This window comes from Brassica napus, chromosome A4, assembly GCF_020379485.1.
Source record: "Brassica napus cultivar Da-Ae chromosome A4, Da-Ae, whole genome shotgun sequence".
Classification (NCBI taxonomy): domain Eukaryota; kingdom Viridiplantae; phylum Streptophyta; class Magnoliopsida; order Brassicales; family Brassicaceae; genus Brassica; species Brassica napus.
In genome coordinates this window covers 7,826,703-7,838,354 of record NC_063437.1, presented here as the reverse complement: position 1 = coordinate 7,838,354, position 11,652 = coordinate 7,826,703, and the positions used below count along the sequence as shown (strand labels likewise).

The 11,652-nt window shown below is 33.4% G+C and overlaps 3 protein-coding genes across 4 annotated transcripts; all 3 read left to right on the top strand.

Moving 5' to 3' along the window:
* LOC106411064 (beta-glucosidase 42) lies at positions 1 to 3,805 on the top strand. Of its 2 annotated transcripts, XM_048777351.1 has the most exons (13): positions 1 to 248; positions 526 to 592; positions 664 to 722; positions 790 to 865; positions 1,201 to 1,275; positions 1,352 to 1,439; positions 1,646 to 1,871; positions 1,990 to 2,105; positions 2,447 to 2,664; positions 2,764 to 2,798; positions 2,918 to 3,020; positions 3,219 to 3,327; positions 3,443 to 3,805. In XM_048777351.1, exons 1-13 carry the CDS (start codon positions 144 to 146, stop codon positions 3,636 to 3,638), a joined length of 1,473 nt encoding a protein of 490 aa, XP_048633308.1. In that variant the 5' UTR covers positions 1 to 143; the 3' UTR covers positions 3,639 to 3,805. The 2 variants fall into 2 exon arrangements, with proteins under 2 accessions (XP_048633308.1, XP_048633307.1); XM_048777350.1 differs by having other exon boundaries at positions 664 to 865.
* A 3,156-nt stretch (positions 3,806 to 6,961) lies between these two features.
* LOC106407618 lies at positions 6,962 to 7,848 on the top strand. Its single transcript, XM_013848494.3, has one exon. It carries the CDS (start codon positions 7,132 to 7,134, stop codon positions 7,681 to 7,683), a length of 552 nt encoding a protein of 183 aa, XP_013703948.2. The 5' UTR covers positions 6,962 to 7,131; the 3' UTR covers positions 7,684 to 7,848.
* A 385-nt stretch (positions 7,849 to 8,233) lies between these two features.
* LOC106410852 (phosphoglycolate phosphatase 1A, chloroplastic) lies at positions 8,234 to 11,260 on the top strand. Its single transcript, XM_013851478.3, has 11 exons — positions 8,234 to 8,581; positions 8,979 to 9,046; positions 9,190 to 9,282; positions 9,363 to 9,434; positions 9,525 to 9,596; positions 9,714 to 9,773; positions 9,899 to 9,951; positions 10,106 to 10,203; positions 10,447 to 10,546; positions 10,726 to 10,829; positions 10,925 to 11,260. Exons 1-11 carry the CDS (start codon positions 8,329 to 8,331, stop codon positions 11,029 to 11,031), a joined length of 1,080 nt encoding a protein of 359 aa, XP_013706932.1. The 5' UTR covers positions 8,234 to 8,328; the 3' UTR covers positions 11,032 to 11,260.
* The last annotated feature ends 392 nt before the right edge of the window (positions 11,261 to 11,652 follow it).

The following is an 11,652-nucleotide window of genomic DNA, read 5'->3' as shown; positions in this document are numbered from 1 at the left end:
CATATTGAATTGCGGTCAAATAGGTTCGGTTCGATGGGAAGGCCGGTTACTAGGTTGAGAGTGGTCTTGTGTCTCCGAATCTTTTGGCATCTTTTGCTTCACACTTGTGCTGCGTTCTACCAGATCCCATTCTAATCGAGAAAATGGCGCAGAAGCTTAACTTGCCCAATCTCGCCGTCCCTCCGGATGTTAACCGCTCTAGCTTCCCCTCCACCTTCACCTTCGGCGTCGCCACTTCCGCTTACCAGGTCTCCCCGATCATCTTTTCATTCACTTGGCTTTCCTACAAACGTTGACTCACGAAAACAAAAATTCGAATCTTTTAGCTTCATTTAGAGAGGTTTTAGTCGGAAACTGGAATTGGGTTTGTCGTTATCCTTCTGGAAATGTTGATCTTGGCAAAGATGAAACTTTTGTCTAAGTGGTGCATCATTGTCTGGTCCTTCATGTAGCATTTGTAGTGAATGTGGTTTGAAGTTTTTATAGCAAAGGCTTAGCTTTTTTAACATTTTGATTGATTTATAGATCGAAGGAGGCTGGAATGAAGGTAAAAAAGGGCCAAATATATGGGACAAGTTCACTCATCTTGAAGGTATTCATTCGCTCCCTTCTTATCACAACGAACGGAGACTATGTAAACACTGTTTGTTCCTTGTTATTTAGGAAAAGTTCTTGATGGTAGTAATGGCGATGTGGCTGTGGATCATTACCACAGATATAAGGTTAAGAAAACAGACTTCTTTTTCCTTTTTCCTTATTTCTTCACATTGTTATTTCAATCATTTGCAGGAGGACGTTGAACTTATAGGGACATTAGGATTCAGCGCTTACAGATTTTCCATATCTTGGTCTCGCATTTTCCCTGGTATGCTCTTTATTAGCTTTCCTACTTTATCTCTGACTTATATCCATTTTAAACTGGAATATAGGTATTCTTATACAATTATCTGGCTCTTCATCCGGCTTTTGTTACGACTCGGTTTATTGTCCTCTTCTTCTTCTTCTTTTTTGCCTTTTCTACGAGTTTTTTTCATCTCTGTCTTTGTACTTAAGTATCAATATTTGCGTGGTGGTGACTTCTTTTATATGTGATAGCATTTATGCTTGCAGTGTTTGTACTTGTGTTCCGGGTTCCTTGAAAAAACCAATATAGGTTTGTTCATCGAAGGGCTTATTTTCTTTGAATTACATTTGTTCTAGATGGCTTGGGAACTGAAGTCAATGAAGAAGGGGTTGCCTTCTACAATAATCTAATCAATTCACTTCTTGAAAAAGGTATTTTCTCTACCCCTAAACGATCCTTTTCCTATCTGTTTACATGATCGTTTTCACAACATGATTACTATTTCAGGTATTGAGCCGTTTGTAACTCTGTACCATTGGGATCTCCCCTCACATCTCCAGGAATCAATCGGAGGTTGGACAAATAGGAAAATTGTGTAAGTAGTAATCGAGACCGTTTTGATTTCTACATATGATCTTGCGAAAGTAGAAATACGTTTATTTTTTAGGTCGTATGATCCATATCTTGTGAAAGTTTAACTGACTAAAGCTGTTATGCTTAAGAAGACTAAGATCATGTATTCTTCCGCAATTCTTATAAGAATTGATTTTGTTGACACTAAATCTATTTCCTTATGTGCAGAGATTATTTTGGGCTCTATGCAGATGCTTGTTTTGCCAGTTTTGGTGATAGAGTGAAGCATTGGATCACATTGAACGAACCACTTCAGACCTCGGTGAATGGACACTGTATTGGGATATTCGCACCTGGGAGAAAAGAAAAGCCCTTGGTCGAACCATATTTGGTATCACATCACCAAGTTTTGGCCCATGCAACTGCCGTTTCCATATATAGAAGCAAGTACAAGGTATAACCACTAACCTATTCTCAGACCATTGTCTATTCTAGTTTTTTTTTACTGTGGATCTTTGGTTATGTGAAGATGCGTCAAAGGTTTATCACTGTGCTTTTTGGTTTACATATAGGAAAGTCAAGGTGGACAAATCGGTTTGTCGGTTGATTGTGAGTGGGCAGAGGCAAATTCAGAGAAAATGGAGGACAAGGTTGCTGCTGGTAGGCGAATTGACTTTCAACTTGGATGGTAAGTAAGCTGTGCATTGAGTGTGTTCTTAAGCATGAAGATAGAATCGTATTGCTGATAAATGGGTTTCTAAATTTTTTGAATTTTAGGAATAGCTCTTTTTCTGCAATTATGTCTCATTTTGTAATGGTAGATATTTTAGAGCATAAACTTCACTTATACTGATGGTTCCCATGATTATCTCGTTGTAATTAGTGAGCAACCAACCTATCTACATAAAGCTTTTGTTCCTTTGTGTTTAAGAAAGTTATAATATCAAACTATCATAAACTTTGCTAGTGAGAGTAAAACATTATTACTTCCGTGAGATCCTTGAAATAACGGATTGAAATCCTTTGCAGGTTCCTGGATCCTTTGTTTTATGGAGACTATCCTGCAAGTATGCGCCAGAAACTTGGAGATAATCTTCCTACGTTTACTCCGGAAGAACGGGAGTTTATGCTTCAGAACTCATGGGACTTTCTTGGCGTAAACCACTACACTTCGAGGCTAATTGCTCATGTCTCTAACAAAGAAGCTGAGAGTGACTTTTACCAAGCACAAGAACTGGAGAGGCTTGGTAACAAACACAAACGCTGAAATATCTTTTAACCACTCGCATCTTCTTACTTACTTCCTTCCTTCTTAGTACTCATCTCTTTTTATTTTCTGTGCATAGTTGAATGGGAAGATGGAGAGCCAATAGGTGAAAGGGTAAGAACTACTCCCTTCTTAGTCTCCGGTCAATCTAATGACTCTATATTCCAGGACATATGCTAAAGGCATGTATGCATGAGCCAATAATCAACTAAACAAATCTGTGACAATTACAGGCTGCTTCAGATTGGCTTTATATTGTACCCTGGGGAATTCGGAGGACTTTAAATTACATCAGCAAAAAATACAACCACCCTCCAATATTTATTACTGAGAATGGTATGTACTTTTCCTTGATACTCTGGTGTTCAGTTTAATATGGTACAGTGCAGAGTCTTTTAAGAAGAGCAGAATAGGTTTGCTGTCCATGTTTTTGTTGAAATTTGTTTCTCAAGTTAAGTGAACACTTAGTTTATGTTATATCGCACTTCATTTATATGCGTCCTGAGCTTTGGTTCTCTTGGTGCAACACGACAGGCATGGATGATGAAGATGACGGATCTGCTTCTATGCATGAGATGCTAGACGATAAGCGTAGAGTTGCCTACTTCAAGAGTTACCTTGCCAATGTCGCTGAGGCTATCAAGTGAGCCAACGTGTCTCTTTATTCATATATTTATTTACTAGAAGTTTATCAAGTCAATGTACATTTTACAAGAAGTTGAGACCGAGTTACGTTAATTTGGAAAAAAATGAAACAGAGACGGAGTGGACATAAAGGGATACTTTGCATGGTCTTTGCTGGACAACTTCGAGTGGGCGCAAGGGTTCACCAAAAGGTTCGGTTTGGTATATGTGGACTACAAGAACGGTTTGTCTCGTCACCCAAAATCTTCTGCTTATTGGTTCATGAAATTCCTGAAGGGTGATGAAGACAACAAAGGTAAAAAAGATTGAAAAAACAGGAAAAGTAAAGCCAAAGCTATGACTACATTTACATGATTTGCGTTGTGTTATAAATTTGTACCAAATAGATTATTATGATGGATGGTAATATGGTATAAAGCCATAACAAACCAAATTACTTGGGTTCTTCTTTGGTTTCAAACTCATATTCTGACTAAGTTTATCTTCTTCTTTAGTTACCCCAAACAAGTGACATTGATATCTGTGTTGTGATTAAACATCTATTCTATTAAAAAGGAATCACTCTTGAAAAATCTACTTACAAAAGATTGTTGGACTTATTTATTAGAAATTTAACATGTCTTCTTTTATATAGTATCAATAATATTAACAGAGAATAAAACATTCATTAATATCAGAATATTCTTTTAGTTTTTGGAATTTAACTACATTTAAGCTAACAATAAAATCGACCAAATTAATTATACTTTATCCCACAATAATAGGTCTGTATGGTATTTTATCAATACAAGAGCAATTATTTAATATTTATTCATTTAGTATTTTGAATCAAATCACATAGAATAAATATTTATTCTAAACGTGTACAAAGTAAACATACTAAAAATGCACTAAGATTTTTATACTAATTAACAACTTATCTATGTTTTTTCTGTAATTCAAAATCATTCAGAACTAAAAGAAATAAAAGGGTATAGATTAACAAACAAAATAACATCTAATTATTTTTAAAAAACCTATGTATCAATATTCAAAATAAATCATTCAAATATTATGCATATATTCAATATAACAAAAAAATTCTAATATAAACTAAAATACTATACTGTAAACCATATATCATATACATATTTGACTATCATTTATTTTAATTTTCATCCATCATAAATTTTATTTTTGAATATTCCGTAAAACCAAATAAAAATTTTACCTAAAATTAACATAATAAATTATTAAAGAAAAAATATTATAAATTTAACTTTTAAACCTAAAAATTTTGCCTAAAAATTAACATTTTTTTTTGAATATTCCGTAAAACCAAATTAAAATTTTACCTAAAAATTAACATAATAAATAATTAAATAAAAAATATCATAAAATTAACTTTTAAACCTAAAAATGAAAACATAAACTTATACTAAGTTATTTATAACAAAAATAAACTAACACTGTTATATCAATAATTTTTTTTCTGTTAACATTTTTTCGAATGATATAATAAAATTTTATTCAATTTTAGTTTTATAAATATATGAAAAATTTAATCATTTTTATCATGTTTTTTGAGTTTATATAAGATCAATCGGTATCGTATTACAGGTTAATAGCAAATTTTTAGATTGTTATTAGATTTATCATATTTTTTATAAATGCAAACTCGATTATATTCTGGGTCGTCGAGTTGCGACCATGAGTCGGGATTGGATATAAAAATGGTGCTTCAAACTCAAACATTATGATAAAACAACTTAAAAATTATTTATTTAATAAGAATTAGATTCAAGAAAATTTTGTCAAAAGGATCAACAAAAAAATATCCGCGCTTTCGAAGCACGGGTCAAAATCTAGTATGATTATTATAAGACTAGAAACGGGTGCATTTGATAAAACATAGTATATGAGTATTTATTAGGTACATATATATATATATATATATATAACTGATGGTCTAATAGTAGTGTTATAAATGATAATTGTGACTTAAAATGTAAGACATGCAATGTAAAAGTCTTTGATCGATGTGAACGTAATATGTGATTAGTCCATGGCTAATAGTTATTGCTAGGTCATGCAATTACCACAATAGTCATTGCCCAGTTTCATGCAACGACGTGATTAGTCCATGGCTAATAGCTCCTAGGTCATGCAATTACCACAATAGTCATGCCCAATTTCTCAGATTATTACAAAAATTAATTAAAGGCTTAATAATTTTTTTAATTTTTTTATATATTTATACAGCATAATAGACCTGTAATAATAATAAATAAACCAATATGAATTTTATGGTTAATATTATTTAGAATATTTTAATTTATTTTCTACATCAAAAGTATAAAGTTTGCTAGAATTTAGAAAAAAAATATATTATTTTGTAAATATTAATATCCGTTCATGAGTTTTCAAATTTTTTGTTTCGTTTATAAAATTTTCTATTAATCATCATTTTAGTTTTTTCTACTACTTTTACAAATCCACATATATCAAATTATACAAAAGAATTTACGAAAGTATATATATGCATATATTTAAGATGAAGAACTGATCTACGACAATAACTAAAACTTATCAATTATAAAGTATATCTATGCATATATTTTCTACATCTAAAGTATAAAGTTACTTAGAATTTACAAAAAAAAAATATTATTTTGTAAATATTGATATCTGTTCATGAGTTTTCAAAATCTTATCTTCGTTTATAAAAATTTGTAACTAATTATCATTTTAGTTTCTCTACTGTTTTTACACATGTACAAATATCAAATTATACAAAAGAATTTTTGAACGTATCTATGTCAGCAAAAAATATTATGGTTAAATTCGGAAAACTAAATACAGTTCAATATACCTAAGTAATAACAAAAAAAACTATATACATATATATATATATATATCTAAATTACATGTCTAATTAAAATAATATATCATTATTTAAATTAAATCATACATATAAATTATAAAATAAGTAAATTAAATTAGATTATCAATAATTTTATTATATATTTATTTTGTAAATATTTCTATCCGTGCATGAGCACGAGAAAATCAACTAGTTATTATTAAAAAAATTAGAAGTGTAAAAGTGTAAATGACTGTTACATTGATGGGCATTTCCCTTATATAATATCATCAAATAAGTTACTATAATATCTTTTTTGAGAAAAGTTACTATAATATCTTATAAAACAACATATCATTGAACATTTGTTAAGGCTGGTAGAGCGTTTCATCGAATTTTGTTGTTGGCTGTTCTATTATTCAAATGCTGTAGTTTGAGTAATATAATAGTTTTCAATGTAAATTGAACAAAATACATGATATTATTAACTTTAAACATAACACATTTTATAGTGGCTTCCTAATTTCTAACCTTTGTATATCTAACAATTCAACTCTTCAAAATCTCAGATCAGTAAACAGTGTGTTATCCTGAGTAGTAGTAGGTAGCATTAGATGACTTTTACAGAACTATTGAAAGGTGAATAAGAAACGTACAATTAACGAAACATTTTAAAAGTAAAAGAGCCGTTGCACCTTAATCGACACATAAGTCATTTTCTTCCTTTAAGCCATATAACGGTCATATTTTCAAATAGAAAAACAAATTCGACCGTTAATCCCAACAAATTATCAGCTTTATCGCTTCTCAATTTTATTCCGTATCCAATGTCAATGTTCTATATAAAATCCTAAAACCAAGTGAATTGATACGAACAGAAAACAACTTACATAAAAACAAAAAAAAAAGAATATCTCTCCTCTCTCTTGTCAAAGTTTGTAAAACAGTTAAACAAGAGAAATGGGAATCTCAAGATCTAAAGGAAACACACAAAACATCTTCCTACTCTGCAACTACATCCTCTTAGGCTCCGCTTCAAGTTGCATCTTCCTCACAATCTCCCTCCGTCTCTTCCCTTCTCTCTCCGGCCTCTCTCTCATCTTCCTCCACACTCTCACCATCGCCACCGCTGTCACCGGCTGCTCCGTTTTCGCCTCTTCAACGGCCGCAACCACAAGCGACAGACTGTACGGTGCACACATGGTGGCCACGGTCCTCGCCGCCATATTCCAAGGGGCAGTCTCTGTTCTGATATTCACGAGAACAGGGGATTTCCTGAGGGTTCTGAAATCTTATGTTCTGGAAGAAGACGGAGCGGTGATTCTTAAACTTGCCGGTGGTTTGTGCGTAGTGATGTTCTGCTTAGAGTGGGTTGTTCTTGTGTTAGCGTTCTTGTTGAAGTACAGTGATTATTTGGATGAGAGCGTTGTAGATGATGATGGTAGTAAGTTCCAGAGGCAAGAAGAAGATCTCAAGGACTGGCCTTCTTACCCTTTTCAACTCAAGCTTTGATTTCAATTCAATGTTTTCTATTTTTGGTACTTTGGATACATTCTTTGGTTGATTTTATATATTTATGTTTGTGAAATGGCAAAAACTATATATCATCATGTATGGTTTCACGCTTGTTATTTGATAATTTTGTCATAAATAAGATCAGTGTATATTTTGAACTCATATATTTTCAAACACAGTCACTTCTCCGTTCTCTTCTGAACTTGAGAATCATCCATCAAAGGATGAGATTTATGAGATTGGCAAAAAAAAAAAAAAAAAAAAAAAAAATTCTTCTGTTTGTTTTTAAAATTTAAATGTGGAAATAGAAACAAATTTGAGAGGGAATAACCGTAATTAATCAAAATTATCACTCATATTTAGTAAACCGAATTCTATCGGTCCTGAGATTTAAACCGAGTGAATGGCTAAGACATGGTGCTTTATCAAATTATAATAATGTGTGTCCGGTAAGCGTTGATCCAATGTATAAGGCTAAGAAACGTTTGGGTATGATGATGGATGATGATATCTTCATCTACAACGTCCACCCAAAATGCCACGTCAGCACCATCCACACTCGTATTAACCAATTATAATTAATTTTTTAAAAAAATATTCCAAAAGAAACGGAAACCGAGAAAAGGAAGAAGAGAAGAAAAGATGCTGAACAGAACAACACTTGTTTCTTCTTCCTCAGTTTCTCTCTTACCAAACTCCAAACCTTTCTTCTCCGTCAAGGCTTTCTCAGGATTTCGTTCTTCCTCCTTCTCCGGCGGCATCGTTCGCAGAATCGACCATAAGCCTCTGCGAGTGATGACTCCCAATTTGACACCGAGAGCTATGGCGGCACAGCAGCTCGAGAACGCCGATCAGCTCATCGATTCCGTTGAAACTTTTATCTTCGACTGTGACGGTGAGTGTCATCAAACCACAGATTGATAATAACGATGCTAATGGAGTTTCTCGATTAGATATACGACCTGTGTGTGTTTTGCTTCTAAACTAGTATGCCTCTTTCGTTCAGAACATATTGAGCTTACAACAGTAATGTTAAATGTTTGATATCACTTAGTTGAGATAGATAATCCGTAGAGGAATGTTTAGTGTGTTACACTGGGGAGAGAAGGAGATGCTGTTATGACTGTTTTAAACTATATATATATATATATATATATATCAACCTTGTAGTACACATTGTAGTTCAAAATAGAATGCTACAGGTTTTGGGATCAGAAGAAATCGTTATAATGAGGATATTTTGATATCTATCTTCTAGGCGAAAAGTGGTGAACCATGTGTTTGTTTTGTAGGAGTAATTTGGAAGGGAGATAAATTGATTGAGGGAGTTCCTGAAACTCTTGATATGCTCCGTGCCAAGGTTGGTAAGCAAAAATCTCAACTGATAAAAAAAAAAAAATTGATTAGTTTGAAATCGTTTTTCTCCCTTTTGGGAAGTTTCTTCCATTGTATCATCAAATTGCTTTTCCTTGTTATTAACTACTCGTATTCTCAACATTCCAGGGAAAGAGGTTGGTTTTTGTGACGAACAACTCAACAAAGTCTAGGAAACAATATGGCAAAAAGTTTGAGACTCTTGGCCTCAATGTTAACGAGGTTAGTAATTTAGTTCACACTTCATAGCCTAGCTAGATAATTTTGCCTTTATTTACTTAAAGTACTCTTCTCCTTTACAGGAGGAAATATTTGCTTCTTCTTTTGCTGCAGCTGCATACTTGCAGTCTATTAATTTCCCCAAAGATAAGAAGGTAAGCCCATCATCTTTCAATAGAACTTTAGTTTTTCCTTGTCAGTATGTCGCTTCCTTTTGCAAGTTTTGATGTATGTGTTTTATTCAGGTCTATGTGATTGGTGAGGAGGGTATCTTGAAGGAGCTCGACCTTGCTGGTTTCCAGTACCTTGGAGGTCCGGTATGTATCATATAACCTTCCTTTCTAATTTTCGCGTTTTGGTTCTCGGTGATCTACTTTTACTTTGTGCAAAACTCTCATTATTCTGAACAGTCCATTCTTTAAATACAATACCAGGATGATGGTAAAAAACAGATTGAACTGAAGCCAGGGTTTCTAATGGAGCATGATAATGATGTATGCAATCCTTCCTATACTTTGCTATTTTTTTTTTCTCTTTTTCTCCTTCAACCTATAGAAAGCATGAAATATTTGTCATTGTGATTAAAATTAAGTATTGTTTCACTGAAAATGCTTTCCAGGTGGGAGCTGTGGTGGTTGGATTTGACCGCTATTTCAACTACTACAAAATTCAGTAAGATACTCCAATTATGTGTGTGTTTCCTTTACATGTACTATTAAAAAGAAGTAGCACTCCGGGACTGATATACTTACTGCTCTATGGATGAGCTCTGTGCTATAGATATTTGTTAAATTTTGGTGATCTAACAGCTTCATTTCAATGGAAGGTATGGAACACTCTGTATACGCGAAAACCCTGGCTGTCTGTTCATTGCTACAAACCGAGATGCTGTCACCCACCTTACCGATGCTCAAGAATGGGCAGGTTGGCTTCTTGTATCCATTTTTACTTTTTTTTTGTTTAGTCATTAGAATTATAAATATTATTCTCTCCTGTTAAAGAAAGAACATGTTAATTTTAAGTCTAGTCTCATTAAAATGTAGTGTTTTGGTGAATTGGGTTATCGACCACTCACTAATCACTATACATACAAAAGTTCTTTATTTGTCTATGGTTACCACTTTTCTATCATCCTTGATCGACCAATGTGCACTTACTGGGTCTCAGGTGGTGGCTCTATGGTTGGTGCTCTTGTTGGATCCTGTCAACGTGAACCTCTTGTAGTTGGAAAGCCCTCAACTTTTATGATGGACTATTTGGCAGACAAGTAAGACTATTCTGTCTTTCTGTTTCGTAATCATAGTTTTTTCTACAAGCCACAAGTGCATAAAGCACAGAAAAAGTGTGTTTGTATGTCCATCCGTTGTGTACAAAAGAGATTTGCTCAAGTAATGAGAATGTTGATCACTAATATTGTGCGTTGCCATTTTTGAAAAAATTGTGCAGATTCGGAATCGAGAAGTCACAGATATGCATGGTGGGTGATAGATTGGACACCGATATTTTGTTTGGGCAGAATGGTGGTTGTAAAACTCTGCTTGTCCTCTCGGGTATGACTAATCATATCCATAAACAGTTACTCTCTTTTCACAGTCTCGATTTCAACCATCTAAGATTTATTCACATTGTTTTGTTGACTTAAAAGGTGTTACTTCAATCTCAATGTTGGAAAGCCCTGAGAACAAGATACAACCAGACTTCTACACCAGCAAGATTTCTGATTTTCTTTCCCTTAAAGCAGCTAATGTATGAAAGCACTTGCCGCCTCAATCCGCTCTGTAGAACTCAGCAAATTCAGAGTCAACCCACACGTTTATCTATTGCATAAGCTTTTGCTTGGCAAGCTTCATCTATTTGTAGCCTCTTCCTTGAGCCAACGAGTATTGTGTATCACCGTCTCATCCTCTCTCGAAGTGACACTCTAATCATGTTTATCTCCCATAACACTAAATTTGAAAGCACCATATTATTGATATTTAAATAATGTTTTCAAGTATCAAAAATTTTATAACGTAATAACTGGAATAAACTAATTCTTTTTTTTTTGTGCAACGAATAAACTAATTCTATAAAAAAGGAAAGAAACTGAATTAATCCATACGATACGAATATTGATCCTTACGAATATTGTTACGTATATCAAAGTCGTGGTGGGTACAAAGCAAGAATGTGAAACAACGTTAAAAGCACTAAAAAGAAAAAGGGGTAAAATCACTTGATTCGTAACTATTCCAATTCATCTTTGCGCTCGAATTCCCTTTTAATTAATATTTATGTTAAGAATACGAATGAACAGTTACAAAATTATTTCATCGCGATCTTAAAACAAAAAGATAAAAAAAAGGAGCGGGATCTAGCGAACTCGCCTACTGT

Coding starts and splice junctions, on each gene's coding strand:
- LOC106411064 (XM_048777350.1), top strand. CDS start 187: ATGTTAACCGCTCTAGCTTCCCCTCCACCTTCACCTTCGGCGTCGCCA. Junction 866..1,200: donor TTGGTCTCGCATTTTCCCTG/GTATGCTCTTTA, acceptor CATTTGTTCTAG/ATGGCTTGGGAACTGAAGTC. Junction 3,021..3,218: donor AATATTTATTACTGAGAATG/GTATGTACTTTT, acceptor GCAACACGACAG/GCATGGATGATGAAGATGAC.
- LOC106407618 (XM_013848494.3), top strand. CDS start 7,132: ATGGGAATCTCAAGATCTAAAGGAAACACACAAAACATCTTCCTACTC.
- LOC106410852 (XM_013851478.3), top strand. CDS start 8,329: ATGCTGAACAGAACAACACTTGTTTCTTCTTCCTCAGTTTCTCTCTTA. Junction 8,582..8,978: donor TTTTATCTTCGACTGTGACG/GTGAGTGTCATC, acceptor TTTGTTTTGTAG/GAGTAATTTGGAAGGGAGAT. Junction 9,435..9,524: donor ATTTCCCCAAAGATAAGAAG/GTAAGCCCATCA, acceptor TGTTTTATTCAG/GTCTATGTGATTGGTGAGGA.